Source organism: Gouania willdenowi, chromosome 4 (assembly GCF_900634775.1).
Source record: "Gouania willdenowi chromosome 4, fGouWil2.1, whole genome shotgun sequence".
In the NCBI taxonomy this organism is placed as follows: domain Eukaryota; kingdom Metazoa; phylum Chordata; class Actinopteri; order Blenniiformes; family Gobiesocidae; genus Gouania; species Gouania willdenowi.
In genome coordinates this window covers 27,517,410-27,540,770 of record NC_041047.1, presented here as the reverse complement: position 1 = coordinate 27,540,770, position 23,361 = coordinate 27,517,410, and the positions used below count along the sequence as shown (strand labels likewise).

The 23,361-nt window shown below is 39.6% G+C and overlaps 1 protein-coding gene across 1 annotated transcript in view; it reads right to left on the bottom strand.

The window, feature by feature from the left end:
* Positions 1 to 593: 593 nt before the first annotated feature.
* Positions 594 to 23,361, bottom strand: part of hcn2b (hyperpolarization activated cyclic nucleotide-gated potassium channel 2b) — a 57,668-nt gene continuing 34,900 nt past the window's right edge. The window contains exons 5-8 of the mRNA XM_028444031.1: positions 19,567 to 19,713; positions 18,167 to 18,407; positions 8,383 to 8,547; positions 594 to 1,996 (exon numbers count right to left, since the gene is read on the bottom strand). Of these exons, the coding sequence (XP_028299832.1) occupies positions 1,077 to 1,996; positions 8,383 to 8,547; positions 18,167 to 18,407; positions 19,567 to 19,713 (1,473 nt within the window). The 3' untranslated portion in view covers positions 594 to 1,076. The remainder of the gene's footprint in view (positions 1,997 to 8,382; positions 8,548 to 18,166; positions 18,408 to 19,566; positions 19,714 to 23,361) is intronic.

Here is a 23,361-nt window from a genome sequence, read left to right as displayed (position 1 = left end):
TATATATATATATATATACAGTATATATATATATGATTCATGCTGATATCGGATCAATCTCGGTATCGGCCGATACACAAGGCTACAATATCAGTATCAGATCAGAAATGAAAAAGTTGTACAGCGACATCCCTAGTTCTCCATCTTTTTTGGATCGTGAACCCATTTTTTTCCAGATTTAGTTTTCGATCATGTTTATGTATTTATTTATTTTTTAAACTGCATTTTATTTGAACTAGATTCACAAAGTGAAAGCATAGAAATAGAGTTCACTCTTTTTTTTGTTGTACTATTACGTACCCCCATTTGAGAAACACTGACCCAAACCCTACTGGATCCCTCCACCTAACCCAAAAACTGCCAACATAGCTCCAAAGGTGTACTAATTTAGCGAATGACATTTAATGACAGCCTTCATTACACTTTATTCATGCTAATGACACCATAATGACAGCGTAATGTCAGCCTTATGTATAAAACTTCAAGTAAAGTGTTACCAAATTTGATTCTAAAAAGGTTTGTTGGTAAAAAATAAATACTAATGCATCTAACGAGAAACATTTCCCTGTAAATAAATACAAAACGTTAATGAGGAAAAGACGACATTTGTATGTTAAATATAGGGCTTAATTTTAGAGAGTGGTGAGTGAATAGGCTTTGTGCACAGCTGAAGGATGACACAGAAGTATTTAAGTCTCTACAATGTGCTGTGGCTACTGTAGGCATTCTAAAGCAGGTCCCTGATTTTATTTTTTATTTTATTGTATTGATTTTTTCGGTCCTTCCCAGTCCTGCGGCACTGACTTATATAAAAGCGGTGATTGTGAGGCAAATATTTTCTAACGTATTTGTGTAATGAAGAGGCTACTTTACCACCACTGTGTAGAAACATCTCAGTGCTGTAGTTTCAAGTGTCATACAGACGTATAGGCTATAACAGTCTACTCCCAGAGTCTCTCTACTGTGGGTCATTTAACATTCATACATTCCAACAGTCCCCCCCCCCCCCCCTATTTGGAGGGTTTCTGTAGTGTAAACCCTTTACTGAGTTACTTTTCTGTTAGAGTCGAATAACGTCACAAGTTTGAGGAAAGCCTGGATCTGACTTTAGTTTCCATTGTCTCAGGAAGGCTCACAATAGAGTCCTTTTTTGTTAGTCCCGAGTCACCTCGAACGGTTCCCACTGCCAGCCCTGTACCTGCAAGACTATACCCAGGGCCCGGCAGGACCACAGCAGGGAAGGCCCCCGCAGACATTTGGTGAGGGGGTATAAACCTATGTGATAAAGCACTCTGGACACCTGTGAGAATGTGTGTCTGAGGAGGTCCAATGGACGTGGAGGAGACTCGGGTGGACTGTGGAGGACTGGGTGCACCAGTTTGTGGCCCATCATGAGGCAGTGAGGGCTGGGAGGCAGAGAGCGCCCTGACGTCTTGGCTCAGACTGCCCATTGGCAAAGAATGGGTACTCTTGTGTGTGCTGGGCCGGTGCACTGGGCTGGCTGTGAGGTGCTGGGTGAGAGAAAGCTGGGACCCTGAGGTAGGGCCAGTAGATCCACACTGGAATGATCGGCCCCCAGCTGCCAAGGGGCTTTGGACTGGAGGGCTGGACAGGATTGGGGCAAAGGCACCAGAAGCAAGAAGTTGGGATTGCAGTGGAGAAGAAGAGACGGGACTGGAAACACTTTGCATAACCTGGAATCTCCTCACCATACTGGGAGACTGCAGGTTCCCAGGTGAGTTTCCTGGCACGGGGGCACAAAAGTTCATGGCTACGGCCTGCTGCAGAGTGGCTATCGCTGAATTCTGGGGCTGGGTGGAGGAACAGGGAGGAGGATGTGTTAAGGACATGGCTCGGGGTCGTGGCACATCCACCTGTTGGACCATCTCACGGTCATATTTGACAATCTCCTGGATCATCTCATTCTCGTGGTTGTTGAAAACACCAGAGTTGAGATCATGCTGCACTTTGTGCATCAGGATCGAGTTCTTCTTTCCTGTAATGACAGAGAAAAAAAATCTACAGTGAAAGGAAGCTCATGTTCTCTGTTGTGGGAGCATTTAAATTATGGCTGTCACTTTAACACGTTAATGGCTATTCATTAATTACAGTTGCACTCCAAACACGCAGAATCTTTCTCATTGTACTAGTTTGTGGCGTATACCCATAACACAATAGTAGAACCTGAGGAAAAGTTGTTCATTTTGAGTTAATTTTATTTATTAGAAACAAAAAAAACACACCTGATGGAAAACTAAAGCCCAGTTGTGTGCAAACTGTGCAAGAAAGAGAGAATGTTTTATGTTATCTGAAGAAGAGAAAAAGCAACAAGTTCGGTGTTCAATAATTGTATAGCTCAGTAAAGTGTTCTTACTGTTTATGATGTGCTAACTTATAGCACTATTTACAAAAGTACACATCAGTATAAACCCTGATGGTATAAACCCTAGGTTCTCAAAGTGGGGTACGGGTACCCCAAGGGGTATGCAAAATGTCACAGGTACGTGAATGAAAATTAAAAACAATGACAACATTGGAAACTAGAATATAAATAGAGCAGTTAATGTTATTGCTAGGTTGATGCAGATGCTATTACTAGGATAATGCTAATGCTAGGTGAATGCTAATGATAGGCTAAGGCTAGGTTATTTATTGCTAGGCTAATGCTAGGTTAAAGCTAATGCTAGGTCAATGGTAATTCTAGGCTAATGCTAATGCTAGACTAAAGCTAATGCTAGGTCAATGGTAATTCTAGGCTAATGATAATGCTAGGTTAATTATATTGCTATGTTAATGCTAGGCAAATGTTATTTCTATTGCTAGGTCAATGCTAATACTAGGTTAATGCTATTGATAGGCTAATGATAATGCTATGATAAAGGTAATACTAGGTCATTATTAATGCTAGGCTAATGTTAATGCTAGGCTAATGCTATTGCCATGTTAGGTCAATGCTATTGCGAGGTTATTGTTATTGCTAGGCTAACGCTACATAATGCTAATGCCAATAATAAGCTAATGCAGACGCGGGCCAGCACCGGCATCCTCACTTGCATTTTCTAGTTATTATTATTCCTCAACAGGATATGTAAAATTCACTGTAGAGCTACATTGTATAACATTATATTATTGTGTTTTTTAAGTGTGCATGAGTAGAGGGTACATGGCTTCAGGTTAAATGTCTGAATGGGGTACATGACTGTGGAAAGTTTGGGAACCCCAGGTTTAAACTAAAGGTGTCAGCAGCCCTTTGGACTAGTCTCAAATACAGCAGAACGTAAATGTCTACAAGTCTGTTAAAAACAATACATTATTTTATAAATCCACTTTGTTATATATCAATGTTTGCCACAATAATGTAATTCATTTAAATGTAAATACCTCAAGTTGAGGGCATTTCTCAGCATTTTTTAGGTGAGATAAAAAAAAAAAAGATTAATTCGATCAATTAATTAAAGGGCATAATTAATTAATCCCTCAATTTTGTAAATCTATTGACAGCACTAGTTTATATCAGGTCATGGTGCATCCTAACTGTTAGCATGATTGATAACTCTGACCACACTCATTTGATTACAAATGAAAAAAAAATATCGTAACCCAGTGAATCCAAAGTAAATCCTCTGCTGATCCAGGTGGTGTTATGGCTTATGGTCTTAGCATAGACATCAAAGTAGAGCATCTGATGGATAATGATCACCTCCCACCTACTCAGAGATGTCCACCTTCTTTGCAGCATTAAGACCCAGCGGAATAAACCAACTTAAGCCTAGAAGGTCACAAGAGGACACAACCCTAGTGATGCCATGACCGCAGCCTCCAAGGTCGACGTGCCGCTGACTCAAGGTCAAACAGCTTCAGATGTTCAAATATAGACGAATGCTCTGATGTTTAGCTTTTACTGTAAGTCACATTATCAGTTTGGCTGGGATTTATATGATTTTAATAGTTCAAACCAGTGGATGGAGCAGCAATTTTAAAAACGAGGGTGTTCTGAGGGTACGGCAACGGCCGACTCCCAATTTAGTTTATTAAATTAATTTACTGAAACCATCATAAAGCTGTTTATGTTTGCCACATATTGCTAATTTAAGCTACCTTTTGCTATTACATAACACCTGTTTCCTTTTTGCCACTCTTGACTGTTTTTGAACCATTCTAGTCACCTTTCACTCTTTTTATTTTTGTCACATTTGGACCCTTTTTTGACACCCGTTATTCATTTTTTGTCACTTTACTTACTCTTTACAGATCGCTGTTAACTCTTTGTTTACCTTCTCGGAATGGCGGCTTCATCATAAGGCTGGCTGTGATTGGCTTGATCACCATTCAATCAATCTAACTGCACCAATATGTTCTTAACAATGAATCTGTGAAAAGTCAGATTTGTGTTTTTATGAAAATGCGAGTGTCGCGTCCCTCACGGGTGAGACGCGCCTGGTTCACACAATTTCCAACGAATTTCCAACTTTTCAAAGAAATTTCAAGTGAAAATAAGAGATGTGACAAAGTAAATAAAACTAAAAAGTAAAATAACCAATGGGTAATTGGAAAAGATGTTGTTCTCTGCTCTGTGTTTATCTGTCTAAGAATAATTGAAATAGTGTTGCATCACTTCGTACCTTCAGGTAATGATGATAACTGAACTCAATGATTGCTACTATTGTTATCCCTGTAGCTCAGTGCCTTGTAACAGCTTCAAAATCAATAGTGCTAAAGAACCACACTGAGCTTTGTCCACGTCTAAAGATTAATGAAGAGCAATAAGAGTGTGAGTAAAGGTCAGTGGGGGAGTGAACCATATGTGTGTCCCAGTAATACTGTATGTATGGACAAGTTATGCAGTGTTATAATAACTTCACATCTGTCATTCCTTGAAGGTACAAATAGACGTACAGATGTTGGTGTGTGTGCTTCATTGGAGAAAGTTACTGCATAAATACAGGCTCTACTATTCTGCTACACAGGAGACTTTAGAAAAGCCCAGCCTGGAGAAAGACTAAATCTTTGAGTTTTTGTAAGGAACACAGATAAATGGAAGTCTTTGACTTGGCAGTTGAAATGTAATATTTGCTGTTATCGCTTAGTCTTTACAATGAGAACTGGATTTCACAGTAAGTTAGTTGTTGAGAGACTGACACCAAAACCTGTCTGCAGTGTATAACTGATTAGATTATGGAGAGAAAATGGAACAAGTAAAAATACCCAAAACAAGTCATTCTAAGCCAATAGAACTGGGATCTTGATGCTGTAACTGTACCAAACAATCACACGTCAATAAAATGTATAATAACACAAATCCATGTCACGAGCCAGTCACAACTCGCTCTCACTTTGTCTAGACTTTACAGCACATTTCTGTGATCTCATGTTGGCATAAGAGGAAGCAAAGTTTCAGACTAGATTTTGGACGGGATGGAAGTACTTATCAGATTAAAGGTCTTTTCTCCACATGGTCTGTACAGCAGCCAGTCAAAAAGCTTTATCACACTTTGCTAATAACGGTCCACCTTCAGTAACTACTGTGCCATCTCTGGGGCAGCAGTCCACATTTAGGGGCTCCGATCAACACATAAAATACTATATATTTGTTTTCAAAATACATGAAAACATGTTTTTTTTTTTTTTATACACGAAAGGCATACCTGTACAAACATATCCCAGGAAGTCATTCAATAGAGATAAAATATTGCCCAGGTTTGGTGAGATCTGGTTGCCATGGTAACAGACACTAGGACCTCGATCGGGGGCTTTTCTTTTAAGCGTGTCAAAGTGCAGTAGGAGGTTGTAAAGACAGGAAAACAGCTGAAGTCGTTATAACTATAAGGAGTGATAGAAAAAGCACAATATTTGTTACAGTATTCTACTTAGAAAGACGAGTCTGGTATCTACAGTAATGTCTGTTCATTTCAGTGGACTGAGTCATCTCGCAAATGAATAAATAACGACATATGACAATAAAGTCCATTGCTGTGAAATAATCATTCACTCTTTCCTTCTTTCCAGAGTGCGATGTGACACACAGTCCTTGTTAGCGTACCTCATACTGTACATCGAACAGCTGTCATACCACCCTGTGTTTTGACAGAGACTTCACGTTAATGAATTAATTAATCTTCCCTGTGCTTCAGTACATCTCATGAATGACTCATATGCTTAAGAAGGCATGGGGGCATGAGGTTAATCATCCAAGATTACATCTCTGAGACACGTTTTATATATTAACCCCCAAAGACGTTTATACTTTTTTTAAAAATTAAATTAAATCCTTAAATAATTAAACGTTTCTGCACTAATCAGCACTGTGGGAATCAATGTAATTTGTACCAGACACAACAACCACCATTCAAGTGGCCTGGGTGCCACTATTAGATTAGATTAGATTAGATAAGATTAGACAAGTTTAGTAGCAGGAACAAAGTCGGAAACAACTACGAGAGATGGATGAATGTGAAAAAGACGTTATGGCGAAAAAAAACAAAGAACTTGTGTAAATACCTTAGAAAATGGGACAGCGAATTTACCTTCCTAAAGAGGAGCAGGATGATGTATCACAGTTACACGTTGTGCAAGATTTGTAACTGAGATTTGAGCGTCTCCCACAGGGGAAGGAACAACGTAAATCAGCATGAAAAATCAGCCAAGAACAAGCGCCACAAATATACACTCCCTCTAAGAAACTGTTTTTACAAATGTGGCCTAAAACTTTTGAAATGTCCTTATGTCGAACAAAACACATTATTTTGCACCATATTTGTTTTATTAACTTTTAAAAATGTGACTACCGTTTGAGAGACTGTGTGCCGCCATGTTGAAATGACGTCATTGATGATGCACATCGCCCCTTTTAGTCCATTGAGTTCTATAGGAAGTGAAACATTCAGGATCATTTAGCAGCTTTTTCAGTCAGAATGACAAGTTGTGCTGCTTTGGGTTGCTCTAAAAATCAGTAAAAGTTAAAAAAAGTCAATGTAAACCATTGATAAACAAAAACTGTGATCTAAAAAAAATCTGTGACCGCAGGGGCCGACAGTTCCAACTCTGCTGTTTCGTAGACGGGATGAAGTGAAAAAGAGCAAAAAATCTAGAAATTAAACCACACCTTCAACTATTTCTGCCAAGAATGTCGGTTCTTTGTAGCAGACAGATTCAACTCAACTTGGGTCGGCAAATTGACTAATTTTTGTGTTTTTTACGTGTATTGGCATCGGCCGATGTAGGCTGCTGCGTTCGCCAATCCGCATTATTTACAGACAGCAGAAATATTTGTTCTTGTTCTACATCACCTGTTTTTAATATTTTTTACTTGTTGTCATTCTACTTCACCTTTGTTAATTTCAATAAATATTCCTTTTTTAAAAATTGAGACTCGTACCATTTGTGATTATCATTGTGTAATTTTTATGACGTAAATTGAGGAAGCAAAAGTAGTATCGGCTCAAGAAAATCGGCAGTCCATATCGGTCATCGGCTAAGGCTGATGGAAAAAAATCGGTATCGGCATCGGCGCTAAAAAGTCCATATTTACATGCACAGTGCTCTTCTTCTCTTCTTCTACGAAACAGCAGAGATGTAACTGTCGCCCCCTGCGGTCACAGATGTTTTCGGGTCAGATAGTTTGTTTATCAAATTTCAGTAAACACTTTACTTCTACTGATTTTTAGAGCAACCCAAAGCAGTACAAGTTGTCATTTTGACTGAAAAAGCTGCTAAATGATCCTGAATGCTTCACCTCCTATAGAACTCAATGGACTAAAAGGGCCGATGTGAATCATCAGTGACGTCATTTCAACATGGCGGCACACAGTCTCTCAAACTTTAAAGTAGTCAAATTTTTAAGAGTTAATAAAAAGAACGTGGTGGAAAATAATGCATTTGTTAGGCATAGATTTTCTAATAAGGACATTTCAAAGGTTTTAGGCCACATTTGTAAAAACAGTGGAGGATCCCATTAAAGGATGCAAAGTCTGCAACAAATCATTAGTGAATGCCAGAGAACCACATGAGTGAGTGTACCAAATTAAAAGAAAAGATGCAATGAAAATAAAATGTAACTTAAAGACAAGCAACACAAAATTAACAGTGAATATATGTGTTCACTTGTATATGAACTGTAAGTTTATCAAATTAAAAAAAGTGCTTCATATACCTTTTAAGTTTTCATTGAGGCTGTATTATAATATAGGAATGTTCACAGCATTTCAATGTGAACAAAGGTAGGCCACATTCTAATCACCACAAGTGACTATTTTAGATTTCTTGTACATCTGTCTTAAAATCTAAGGGATACTGGAGCTTGGCTGGGGTGGTGGGACGGCTCCTAGTGGGCGCCAGAAAATTTGCCCTATTTTCAAATCCAAAACTTGACAGGTATGGTCCTACCTATTCGGTCCAGTCGGTCGATAGCAACTGTCTCAAAGGCCCTTCTCATCATGGGATACTCCTCCAGCACCTCGTTGAAATTATCCACAGAGAGAGAGTAGAGGCGGCAGTAGGTGTCCGACCGCACGCTGGCAGTCCGTCTGCCTCGGGTCAGCAGACAGATCTCTGGGAGGTGACAGACACACCAGGTGAGAGGAAGATGATCAGATTAGGAAGAAAAAAAACAAGCTCATAGTTATGAGTGTCAGACAAGCATTTTAATTTTGTCTAAGATTTGCAAGCTTGACAAACAAGAGACAGACTGAGGCTGCGTCCCAATACTCACACTACACCCTACAGACTTGGTTTAAGTGCACTACGGATGTAAAGTGTGTAAGTGCTGAAGAAGTGTAGAATTGGGACGGTTTGCGGTCACGTCATCCACGTGAGTCAGGACATCATCAATGGTGACGGCAAAATATACACATTTTTTATTTTTTATTTTAGCTTTCCTTGTTAAAACATAACATTTCAGTGGCCTGAGATAAATTGGTAATTTTCTGCCTTCAACTGAATAAAATGAAATATCATTTTGTTTGTCCCAGTGAAAGATTAGAAATTGAATCAGCCATTTCATGTGTTTCATATTTTCACTATTACAAGGAATTTGAGGAAATGCACGAAACATAAATACATGTACAAAAGCCCTTGCAGTACAAAATGTATTACAGATATGAAATAATTGATATGATACCTTACTTACACTTATTATTATTATTTTTTTTTTTGCCATTTTTGCTGCCAACATTGTTTATTGTGAGAGTTTGTCCGCCATCAATTTACATTTTTTATTTAATTGGAAAATCCCACAACAAAAGGACTTATGGGTAATTCCCTTCATCAAAGTCTGCTTGCGTTTACGCTTCGCACAGGTGTGCATTAAGATCAAATAGTGGGCGGAGCTAAAGCCCAATCCGTACTATTGAGACACTCTACGCAAGAGTGGGTATTGGGACGCAGCCTGACTCTCCTGACACAAAACTCTATTTATTAATATTTTGACTCATGAAATCTAACATATGAAAGCATCACATTTATCAAAGCAATGATGAGTATAACGCAGTGACAGTGACTGTGTCTCTGAAACAGCACTGACAGCTGTCTGAGGAAAACTTATTTTATATTTAGAAATGTGCAGCTAAGGCTTCGATACATTCCCTTCCCTTCGTTTCCCCTTCCACTGTGTCATTTCTTTTTTGGGGGCTACTGGGGCTGACTGTTGTCTTGACAACCATGCACCGTAGTTTTCTCTTAGATAAAATGTTAACCTCATCTGACTTTCCATTGGTAAATAAAAAAAAAAAAACACAATGATACTATTAAATGATGCATCCTAAAGGTGCAAATCTCCATGTCAATGACACCATGTTCATTAGAGGGAGTGTTTAATACTCTGGGAACAAGGCTAATAAATAAGTTCCTAAAAGGGAGTTCATGAGAAGATGTTCTTCGCTAGTTGAGCTAAAATGAATTATCATTAAAGATAAACTGGAAACAAAAAAAAAGAGTAGGTTTACTCTTTTTCATGGACTTTACTTTAATGTGCAGTTTTTTGACTAAAAACGATAACAAGAGTGTGTGGATAGCAATAGAAAATCGCTATAGTGATCAGCTGTTGTGTGGAGTCTGCGTCTACAGACACGCCCACGCATGCATATGCATGAAGGCCCCAAAACAGCCTGTTTTTAGAAGAGTCATTAAAGTGACTATTCAGAGGACTAAGATCCCAGAAAACAGGCGAGTTTGGGAAAATAAACCTTAAATACTATGTTCTTAGAACAAATGGAGATGGATGAAAAATAGCATGACATTACCTTTAAAGCTAAGCTAACACAAATATGGAGCCCATTTAATAAATGATTTATTCACAGTGACTTGAAGTATTGACCCTTTCAATAAGGAATAAGCTAAAGAGTTTTATTGTTGATTTTTCTTTCCTGTTTGGTGGGAGTCCTGGGTCTTTCCTGGCTGTGGCAGCGTGGATTCTGGATGCTGGAGAGATGTTTTTTCCCCTCTATCTCCACATACATTTACATGTACATTTTGATGCTTTAACCATGCTTCTCTCTCTTGCAGCCAGTGCTTTTTCCACTCTGATGTGTATTTTCTAGGGGTCCTGGTGTTGGAGCTGACGATTCCTGATCTGTGGTTTGTCTGATCTCCTCTTCCTGTCCATTAATTAGTCCAGTTTTTCCTCTCCATCATCACCCTAAGGTTGCACATCTGTTTTTTGCTGTGAGATGACTTTTTGACGTGATGTAGATATAATTGAAAGGAAAATAATTGCCATTGTTAGCACTCTAACAGCTAATTCTGCAGCTGGTCGTCGTAGTTGGTCCCATAGCTAAAGTAGTGAGAAATTGAAAAATGACCATTTAAAAATTCTCAGATGCATTCTTTGCTGACAGTAGAGCGTTCTTATGTTCACCAATTTCATTTCAACTCTTTTTTGAAAATCAAGATCTTGATTGTGTGATAATCACATTTTTTTTCAATCTGATCATGGAATGATAATTTGCCAGAATACGCAACGCATTGAGTTTTTTCCTATAGTTGAGGGCTCTTAGGTGCTACAGGTTGGCTAGTTTGTCTTTGTGTTGAAACGTCTTTGGGCAAGACACTCAACTGAAAGTCAAGATTAGTCTCTTGTATAGCTATGTATTGACACTAATGTGATGTACTATAAAATGTAATGCAGGTGGTGTTAATGTCATGGCTGATTAACGGGTTCTCAATAGAAATAACTATACAGTACGTAGTAGATTATAAAACACCCTGTCTTAGGCAGGTCACTTATGCACTGTTAAATAGTGTCATGGCAGTGCCCTGACATGCATCATCACTTGCATTTTCTTCAGGAAATGCAAATATTCTAGTATATAACTTGTGCCCCACTTTTAAGCAATTAATAGAAATCGTTGCCACAAACTGCCCCAGACATCCTTTCATTATGAATCGGTCGGAGATCTCTCCAGTTTTACAGAACGAGACCATTTGCATATTGCTAGTATCATTAGCATGCAGTGAGTAGTATTATGGAGAGAATCTTAATACTAATGAAACTACTGGGGATAAATTACTGGGCAGTTCAAACCACTATGGGCTTATTTGTTAAAGTCATGTCCTGAAACATCTGAAACTGGTTGAGAGTTGAGAAACTTCGCAACTTTCAGATACAGAGACACAGCTTTATTTATCCCCCAAGGCCAGTTTCTACAGTCCACTGATAGATAGACCCACCCAGGAGTGGTGATCTAGTGGCTAAAGGGCCCATGTTACGCTAAATCAACCTTTCTGTGCTTTAAACATCATAAAAGTTCTATTTAGGCTTCATACACATGCCCAAAGTATTTTTTTCATTGATTCCCTCAATCGTTAGTTTGAGGGTGATTTGCTCCTTTCTTACTGCAGGGTGAGCCCAAACACCTCCCTCCAATTTGACAACTCGTTCCCACTTTGATGACGAATTTGACACGGCACTGAGCTGGATAAGCCGCGCCTCCAGGAAGCTCTTTGCCGTGATTGACATGTAAATAGACACGCCCACAAAGGTGAGCATTTCAGCGTCCTTTACGCAGTGCTATGTATGTATTTTCTACAGTCTATGTATGTACCAGTGAACGCCCCGCCCCCACGCTCTGTCTCTTGTTTATAAAGCAGCATGAGCTCAGCTACGGAGTGGGTGGGAGGAGGGCGGGCCGTCCTCTGGTGCAAGTCACCATGCGGGGAGGAGGAAGCCAGTGTCCCGTCTATAGACACGCCCACTCGTGAATATGCATAAGTAGGCCACAAATCAGCCTGTTTGTGTAGAGTTGCTCAGAAAGTCACTTTTCAGAGGCTAAAATTCAGGAAAACAGCCGAGTTTGGGAAAAAAAACCTCAAATACTATGTTTTTGGGGTTCTTAGAACAAATGCAGATGGGTGAAAAATAGCATAATATGGAGCTTTAAGGAAGCTTGTAATCGGAGGGTCAAAGGTTCAAATCTCACATGGGCCATCACTGTAGGATATTGAGCAAGTCCCTTGACTCTAACTGTTTCCTGGGCGCTACACTGTGGCTGTCCACTGCTCCTCAGGGAGGGGTTAAATTAATTGCCCAACGGGGATAAATGAAGTTTCTAAAAAATAATAACAATTTCAAATTGCATTCATCAATGATAGAGGGAATCCACAGTAGGAGAAGGTGCAAGGATATAGATACCGACCGCATTCTTTTGGTATGACTGAGCACCGATTCAGGAAAAATCAAACAGAACTATTTTTCGGTACCCAAACGCATCCTTGTTGTGACTGTGATAAAGTGGAAGAGTAGGTGATTTTCCTTGCCGGACATGAACACAGCAGAGCGTAATGACGTCAGTAGGTGCAGGTTCAGCAAGTGTGGCTGATCAAAAGCACTTAAAAGTATGGCACTGTTTTTCAATCATTACGCTCTCAGCAATACTGACTACTTCTACTCTGAAGAAGCACGTGGTTAAATAGGGGGATAGAGTCAGTATGGATGTGGAGTGAGAAAGTTAACATGTTAGTGTTCTTGAAAAAAGAACTACACACAGAACAAAGACAAACAGTAAATGGAGTTAATTGTACTTTCATTTTTAGTTTGTAATACTTCAATTGGTAAAATATTATACCCTAATTTATTTTATTCCATTCCCTTTTGCCCTCCATGGACCCCATCACACAATATTTGCAGAGAGGAAAGGAAAGTATTGAGCATTATTAAGGAAAAATACTGCCTAGTTGTAGTTAAGGGTTTTCATATTGAATTATTTGGATCGTATACTGCAGGAGTGTCAAACTCATTGTAGTTCAGGGGCCAAATATGGAGTAGTTCATCTTAGGTGGGCTGCAGAATTTAGGTGGGAAAATTAGTAAATTAATCATTATTGTGCCCTAGTTTGCACTTCTACGTTTGAATAAATGATAAAATACAGTATGTACAGCCCTGCATTTATCGTAGAGTTTCATTGAATTTGTGTTTTATTTTGGAGATATCTACACTTAAATTGGTTGGTAAGATTCTCCTGTGGGCCAAATTGGATGTTTTTTTTTTTTTTTTTTTTTTTTTTCTTGTCTGCACATGCTGTCAAAGGTCAACACTACAAGAAGTGCAATCATAATGAGACATTAATGCATGTTTTGTTATTGCAATAAAATAAATTGATTTATTTTATTGCTTATTGTGACCATCACCAGCCCTCCCTAAGGAAGGGTAAGAAATCTTTTATTAGAGGGAGGATATAAAAAGGGAGAGCAGTGTTACGCCTAGGGGGAGGGGGAAGGGAAGGGGAAAGGGAGCAGGGAGGAGAGACTCAAGGTAGGAAATAGAAAGGGTGGGGAGAATAGATTGTTTTACAGTGAGGGTGAGATGTGAAGTTGTAGAATATATTGTGCTTATATGTTGTGTAATCAAGCCAGTATAGTGACAAGTGTGAAGCTTGGCTATAATGGTGGTGGCTGTGGACAGGGGGAATGAGTGAGTGGTAGTACCTAAAGCAGGTATTTCAGAATCAGAATCAGAATCAGAAATGTTTTATTTGCCATGTACAGTTTTGAGGACAGTACAAGGAATTTGACTTGGTGGTTGGTGCACAAAACAAGCAACAAAAAGAAATAAAAGAAATAAAAACAGAACAACAAAGCACAACCCAGCAACAATAATAATAATAATAATGATAAATATAAAGGATGAGGGATAAATAAAGGATAGATAGAGAATAAAGGATAAATAGGATAAATATAAATATAAATATATATATACAGTGCAGCAGGTATCAAGCTGGTGGAGGTGGTGATCGGGTGGGGGGGGGGGGGGGTTCAGTGGGTGACTTGGGGTGTGTTCATGTGGATGGTGGCAGAGGGAAAGAAGCTGTTTTTGTGTCTGGAGGTTCTGGTCCTGATGGACCGAAACCTCCTACCAGAAGGGAGAGATTGAAACAGTTTATGACCGGGGTGGGAGGGGTCGGCCACAATCTTTCCTGCACGCCTCAAAATCCTGGAGGCGTACAGGTCCTGGAGGGAGGGCAGATTGCAGCCGATGACCTTCTCTGCAGAGTGGATGATACGCTGCAGTCTGGCCTTGTCCTTGGCCGTAGCTGCAGCGTACCAGATGGTGATGGAGGAGCAGAGGATGGACTGGATGATGGAGCTGTAGAAGTTCACCATCATCTTTGTTGGCAGACTGAACTTCTTCAGCTGCCGCAAAAAGTACATCCTCTGCTGAGCTTTTTTGATAAGGGAGCTGATGTTCAGCTCCCACTTGAGGTCCTGAGTGATGATGGTCCCCAGGAAGCAGAAGTACTCTACAGAGCTCACTGTAGAGTCTCCCAGGGTGAGGGGGGTGAGGGGGGCTGGGTTCTTCCTGAAGTCTGCTATCATCTCCACTGTCTTTAAAGCATTGAGCTCCAGGTTGTTCTGGCTGCACCAGGACACCAGCCGGTCTGTCTCCCACCTGTAGTCGGACTCGTCTCCATCAGCGATGAGACCGATGATGGTCGTGTCGTCTGCAAACTTCAGGAGTTTGACCGACTGGTGAGAGGAGGTGCAGCTGTTGGTGTACAGGGAGAAGAGCAGAGGAGAAAGAACACAGCCCTGAGGAGATCCAGTGCTGATGGTCCGGGGAGCAGAGATGGTTTTTCCCAGCTTCACGTGCTGCTTCCTGTCAGACAGGAAGTCTGTGATCCACCTGCAGGTGGAGTCTGGCACGTTCAGCTGGGAAAGCTTGTCCTGAAGGAGAGCTGGGATTATTGTATTAAAAGCAGAGCTGAAGTCCACAAACAGGATCCTGGCGTAGGAGCCTGGGGAGTCCAGGTGCTGGAGGATGAAGTGGAGAGCCAGGTTTACAGCATCGTCTACTGACCTGTTGGATCTATAGGCAAACTGCAGGGGGTCCAGGTGGGGGTCGGTGATGTCCTTGATGTGGGAGAGCATGAGGCGTTCAAAGGACTTCATGACCACAGATGTCAGAGCGATGGGTCTGTAGTCATTAAGTCCTGTGATCCTCAGCTTTTTAGGGACAGGAACGATGGTGGAGGCCTTAAAACAGGCTGGTACGGTGCATGTCTCCAGTGAGGTGTTAAAAATGTCTGTGAACACTGGAGACAGCTGATCAGCACAGTGCTTCAAGGTAGAGGGAGAGACAGAGTCCGGTCCACAAGCCTTACGGGGGTTTTGGGATCAATATGTCTAAAGTTTCTTTAGACACATTACTTTAAACAAATTGGATGTTCTAAAGCAGGGGTTCTCATCTGGTCTCACCCTGGGACCCACATTTTTCCTCGGTCATTAAATCACGACGCGCTTTTTTTTTTTTTTTTAGAATTCAACCAATTAAATTTAGTTTTTCAAAAATAGCTGTTGAAAACATACACCTTTATAATGTTTTTTAAAACATAAATTGATATATTTTTCCTTGCAACGTGCATTTTACAGCATGCTTGTCCAACATGAGAGACATTAAATATTTGTTCATTTTTGACCAGCTGTCCACGACCCACCCAGTACAGGTCTGAGAGCCACTTTTGGGTCCCGACCCACCAGTTGAGAATCATTGCTCTAACGTGTTGGATTTGGTCCCAGGGCCTCGAGTTTGACAGATGTGGTATACTGTATTGGGCATTATCATTATTGATTAAGATAAAGACTTTTTTCTGTTCCAGTAAAATCAGAACAAAGACTTCCAAATGCTCATTTTTAATCACCACTAATTTCATAATGTTTATACACAACACATATACACAAGACATTTAAGCGTCTTGCCCAAAGACACAACAACAATTACTGTACTGGCCTTGTAGTAATTGGACAACTCGCTCTACCTCCTGAGCGACTTCTTCCACACAGGGATGTTGACATCCCCCTAAGTGCTGCTCTTTTAATTTATTCATTTTACCACACATTTCCACTCTGGTGCTGCATTAATCACATCCCATTTTAATCCAAGTACAGTGATTGTTGTGTGAAGGACAGGACTTGATTGAATCATAATTTTCAATTGAGGTGTTTGATTGTTTTTTCCTCATTAAAATCACATGCAGCAATCAGCACTCGAGGCTGTAAGTAGTGACTAGTTCATTTCTTTTTGTGTTGATGGTTGGAGGATCAGGAACACTGTAGATGTTCACCACTCCATAGAGGCTTGGATTGGTGCAGTTCATTAGTTATTGCCTGGAATAATGTGTTTACACACCATTTTGTAACAAAGCCAATAGTACAAATTGATTATTTTAAAAAGGCTTTCTATGCACAGGCAAAGACATTAACACTTTAATAGAGTCAACAAATGAAGAACTATTAAAAATTCAAACATGGTTAGATGTAAATAAACTATCCCTAAACGTCAGTAAAACAAAATTCATTAACTTTGGAAAGAGAAAAAAAACAGGAGATATAAGACTGAAACTAAACAAGGAAATAATAGAAGAAGTAAAAGAATATAGGGCACTAGGAGTGTGGATGGACGACAAGCTGACCTGGAAAAAACATATACAAATAGTTAAAAACAAAGTGGCCAAAAGCAGTTACATCCTATGGAAGCTTCAACAAATCCTACATACCAAATCACTTAAAACAATCTATTCTTCACTCATAGCATCGCACTTAAATTACTGCTCCGAAATATGGGGTAATAACTACAAAACGTATCTTGAACCACTATTTAAACAACAAAAAAAAGCTATAAGAATTTTACATAAAGTACCACACAACACACACACAAACGATTTATTTGAGAAGTCAAAATACCTAAAACTGCAAGAAATAATACACTACAACACACAAATACACGCATTTAGGGCTTCATCAAAAAAATTACCACATCAAATCCAAAAACGTTTCACATACAATCAAAATTCCTATGAATTCAGACATAATAATGTGTTTAGACCAAACAGGATCATATCAAACGTTGGCAAACATAGTACTGTGTATAGAGCCATGAACCTCTGGAACAGCCTTGACGCAGAGACACAACAGTCCGATAATCTGAAACAATTTAAGGAGAAAACGAGGAGTACATTTCTACATGCATACAGATCTCAAGTCAACTCTTCATTGAACTCTACAGCGACGACATGGAACTCATCAACTGGTCATTGAGCACCATTGACAAAATCTTCTCAACGAGGCAATTGCTTCAGCACGAAATACCGTGTCCAAAGGACACATACCCAAGTGGATATGTCATGGATGCACGAGGGAGAAGCCAGATGCTCTGTCTCTCCCTGCTGACAGTGGAAGATGTGGAGGACATCTATCTGCTAGGAGTCATGATCTTTGGCCTGCTAATGATGGGGGTATGTGTCTGTGCATGTGCCTTCCGGATGGATCGTAAGCTGAGGCGACTCTCAGAGGATATGAAGGTACTCAGAGAGAAGAAGAACTTCACGTTTGGAGAGTTGGAGGAACGTAAACAACGACTGGAAAAGAAAGCTCGTGGAGATACGGGGGAAAAAGACTGTGAAGAGGAGTAACAACAGGAACAATGACTGCAGACGAGAACACATCACAAAAAAAGGGAAGAAACGAGGTTGGATGTAAAATTATCTGTGTTCAAATTAGGGGACGGATCTAGATAAGCATAATGCTTTTTTCCGTCGCCCTTTCCGGCATGAAAAAGGACAAAAAAAAAAAAAAAAAAAAAACAATGATGTGATTTTGCTCTGAATGTCAAATGAATTTCTGTGAATGCAACCATGTCGGAAATGAACTGAATAAATAAAATAAATAAAAGGCTGCGTTGTACCTCCAAAGTAGGAGCCGTCGATCAGCTTCATGCCCATGGTTCCTTTAGTGAGGACGTTAACCACGCCATGCTGGATGAAGTACATCTTCTTGCCGATGGTGCCCTCTCTCACGATGTAGTCTCCAGGCTGGAAAACCTCAAATCTCAGTTTGGTCAGCATTGCTGTCACAAAGTTTGGATCAGCATTGGCAAACAGCGGCATGGAGGCCACCAGCTTACGGCAGTTGAAGTTGACGATTTCCTAAAGGGTGGAGCAGAAAGTGGAAGGTTTGAAAGTCAGGGTTTATTCTAGATACAGCAGGAGAGTATCTTATAGAACAGTGTTTCTAAAAGTACGGTAAGTACTTTCTTTGTTCCACTACAACGTTTTGCTCAGAATTCAGTAAAAAAAAAACTACTATAGAGCATAATGATGGAATGAATGAGTGATAACACATTTTAAAGAATCTCATTTTGTAATCAAACAGTATTTAGTGCCTCCTGAATAGATTTATTTCTATAGTTTTTATCATTTGGACCCTTGTATTTTTAGTTTATGTTCTATACTCAAGATCATTTCTATCATAATTTTGTGTGTTTTTTGTGTATTTTGTTGTTGTTTGTCTGTTCTTTTTAGTATTCAGTACATTTTCTCTTATTTTGGGTGTTTTTGTTGTTGTTTTTGTGTGTTGTTGGTATAATTTAAATTATTTACTCTGAGTGTGTGTGTGTTTTTGGTGTTGTTTGGTTGTTTCCTAAGTCGTTTAGTATGGTTCACCGTTATTTTTGTGTATTTTGGACTGATTGTGTGTATTTTTCTCTCATCTAGAGCGTCTTCATTGTTATTTTGTGAGGTGCTGGTAATATTTAGTACATTTTTTTTTTAACTAAAAATAAACATTATAAAACCCCATACTTTCTTTGTTTTCATTTGTTAATTTTCCTCTCTCTCTCTCTCTCTCTCTCTCTCTCAAGTACCCCCTGCAGTGCCATTGCGTACCCTTAGGGGTACAAGTACCCCCATTTGAGAAACACTGTTATAGAGGATGTTTGGAAGCCTGACAGACAATACAAAAATGGGAAAAATATCCAATTTTAGACCATTTTTCTAGATATCTTTGAAGGCTCTCAGTCATTACGTTAATGTCTAAATTCATTTTCATAACACCATCCAACCATCCATTTTCTGACCCACTCGCTCCATTTTAAGAACTTAAATTACTAGAAACCATTCAATTAGTAAATTAGAACAAACTTATTAAAAGAAAGGCTAAGAATGACTGTTACCAACCAGGCAAAAATCTGGAGGATCTGAAACTGAGAAATGCAGTAAAATCATTACAGTCTCAGCAGTGAGTTGAAGGATGTGTATTTACAGGTGAATCAGTACATTTACGGTGAGCGTTCAGATGTTTTCCTACCTCGCGCAGAGGCTCATTAAGCTCCTCCAAGATGCTCTCTTCATCAAACATCTTCCCCTGGTATCTGTGCTCGTAGTAGTCATGGATTTTCTGTCGGAAATCTGCTGGCAGTTTGTGGAACGACATGTACTGCTCCACTTGTTTGTACTGTAGATGAAGCCAGATGTGGAGGAGAGAGAGAGAGAAAAAAAAACCATAACTCAATGAAAACAGCACTTTGTTCACGTTGACAGATTGACAGTTCCATGGTGGTCTTAAAACAAGATGCTGCGGCTGCAGACGTCGCACCATTCTATACAAACAATGACTCCGTCACCGTGGGCTGCAACATTTAATTGTACAGGAATGCCAGAAGTTATGGAGAGGTTTACCTCTGCAGACACACGGCACACGCAGCCATGCCATGACCCACTTACACCTTGTAGCTAGGGAAGGAAAACAGTGATGAAGCTGTTCAGGCAACATGACATCCCTGTATAACCCATGGGGATTCATCATGCTCAGCTTTGTTTAAAGAAGACAGACAATGTGATTTAACACATGAACCACTCCATCTCCCTGGGGTTATTGGTTTACTTGATGCTTTTTGTTTTTCGCTTCAAGAATTCGACAAAGAAGATTACAAGTCTTTCTCCAGGGAACGATGACTTCAATATTTTTCTGTATTGCAATTTTTGTTGGGGAAAAAGGGGGATAATACCTCTGCATAATACATCTTGTCATCTATACCTGCTTTTTACTGTAAAGGACCACAGGGGATGCTGGAGCCAAGTTGGGGGCCACAAGCAAAATAATAGTCAATTGTTCTATGAATCTGTGAAACCACATGTATGTATTTATCTGAATTATATCCACTGTTATCCAGGAAATTTATTATTATTATTTGCTCCATAGTATAGAGTCATTTTAAAGACGTAAATCCTTGTTTTAATCAAAAATAAAATGGGTCAAAAGTGACCAAACACTGTGAAAAAGGCGGTGAATTGGGATTTTAAAAACAGCAGAAATTACATTGGAGTGGCCAAAAACGGACAAAAAAAGTGGTAAAAAGAGTTCAAAGCGTCAATATTAGAACAATTAGTTTACACAGGCACAAACACATTGTTAAATGAGGTGAAATTGGCAAAAATGAGATTGTAATATGGTGAAAAGAGGTTCAAAGTGACAACAATACGTCAACATACGCAACAATAGGTGGGAAAAGTGGTGCAAAGGGTTTATAAGTGTAAAAAATGTCTTGAAACTGGAAAAACATGAAGAAAAGACATTGAAATTTGATGGAGAAGTGGCAAAAATGGGAGTAATGTAGTAAAAATCATTAAAAGGAGCAAAAATAAGGCAAGAAAAAGTGATGAAAATATGTTAAAATATGTCAAGTTTGGTGGAGTTGCAGAAAAAGAGTAAAAATAAGGAAAAATGGGGTCAAATTAAATCAAAGAATTATTAATAGTTTCCTAAAGGCATTTGGTGAACCCTTCCCAGTGTCTCGAGATCCAACATGGGGTCCCAACCCCAAGGTTGAGAACCCCTGCTTTAACCAATGTTTGCTAATTTTGTAACTGTGTGGCTTCAGGAGACGCAGTCTGGCTCCAGCACATAACATTCAAGCTCAAGAGATTCATAACAAAAGTACCTACAATAAGTATATGTTCATGAAGTGCATATTAAATGCTTACTTATCTCTGCTCATAGAAACACTTCCCTAAAAAACAGCCATGATTGGATCTACAGTAAATCACTGATACATCTTTACTGACAGTCCAATTAAAGTTGGCGTTGCTTATTTTAGTAATAATCTTTAACAACATGGTTACACGCATCACCGTGTAAATAAAAATGTTTACGCTACTCACACTGCAAAACCCTGAGGGGAAACAAGCCACAGCGATATTGCAGCATAATTCCGAATATTAAGATAAACCCTTAAACAAATTAACATAATTTCACCACCTATAATATTAGCAGGTGAAAAAAAGCTGCCAAAATGCTCACAGACATGAGAAAAATATGAAATTGTGAACAGATTTTCTCAACTCATAACCATAGCAACAAGTGAAAGGTCCAACAATGAAAGTTTTTTTTTTTTTTTTATTATAAGACAGCTGTTTCAGTGTTAAAAAAAAAACATTTTTCCACTCAAGCTGCATCATGACTATTAAGAAATTTGAGTTTATCTATAAACTTCAGTATTTGATGTGTCATACTCAGGGATTCTTAACATTTAAAATGCGTGCGACCGGATCACAGTGAATTTTATTCCTGTTGATACGAACAAATTGCTGTCAAAATTACATCACAAGCTCACAGGCATTATGTGTCGATTAAAGATCTGCAACACAAATAATAATAATAATAATACATTTTATTGGAAATTCAACCAAGGTCACTTAACAGTACATGATAAAACCACAACAACATAGTATAAAACCACAATAAAATTTAAGCTAAAACAGTATAAAAACAACAGTAAAAATGAAGCTAAAACACAGTGACAGAGCAGGGGGGGGGGGGGGGGGGGGGGGGGGGGGGGGGGGGGGGGGTCAGGTGGGAAATTCTGTTGTGAAAAAGTGTGTTTTGAGTCCGGCTTTGAATTGTGAGAATGTTCCTGAGATCCAGAGGTAGTGAGTTGAGAGAAGATGGTTTACTGGCGAGGTAGAGCTGGGTGTCATCCGCATAACAGTGAAAATGAATACCAAATTTACTGAAGATATTGCCAAGGGGGAGGAGGTAAATAATGAAGAGAAGGGGCCCCAGGACTGAGCCCTGGGGCACACCTGGAGTGACGGGGGAGGGGCTTGATTTAAAGGATTTGAACTGGATTAACCGAGTGCGGCCTGAGAGATAGGGGTAATGCCGATGGAAGCTAATATGTTCAGAAGGGTGGTGCGAGAGATGGTGTCAAATGCCGCACTCAGGTTGAGGAGGATGAGGATGGTGAGGAGTCCAGAATCAGCTGCCATGAGGAGGTCGTTGGTTATTTTTAGTTTCAGTGCTATGAAGGGGGCGAACACCGGGCTGGAACTGTTCATAAAGGTTATTGTGGGATAGGTGAGAGTGAAGTTGGCTGGCGACTGTTTACTGCTTACAGTACTGCTTTTCTATTTTCGACGAGGGATGACGCTAATGCATCAAAAAATGCTGGATTCCCACCGTCGTTTAATACAAAGATGTTGATGAAGAATTGGGATGTTGGGATAATCTCTATCTTCTTTGTTTTTACAAACACAATATTAAGGTGTTTGTAAATGGTTAATAACTTGATAACTGGCTGGTTATTCTGCAGTAATTTTAAGTCTATAAATTCTGGGTTCAGAGATGTAATAAATGTTTTATAAAGTCTGTTCTGTTTGTGCGTGCTAAGCAGTGCGAGTCATTCCCATCTCTGTGGGATAAAGTGTCACTTCTCAGCACCAGTGGCGTTTAAAGGACACATATGTATGTATAGATGTGAGGAGAGGGAGCGTCTGGGATGACCCTGACCTAGCTCGTAACAGCCAATGACACGTGCATTGGTGGGGATGGCTTTCTGTCAGAGAAATTACATTTTGTCACGTATGGTGACATACGTATGGCTGAAGGAATAAAATGGTGGGGTTGACCCTGGTGGCACAAGTGGCTCGACAAATCACCACAGCAGTAATACAGCGGAGTGTAATTTAGTTCCTCTAACAACACACAGGAAAGAGGTTTTTTTTTTTATTATTGAAGCGGGATTTTCCATCTAAGGTAATGTGATTACAATTCACTTCTTTATGCTCACTTATTTTGGCCTTAAACATTCCTCTGATGCATTGC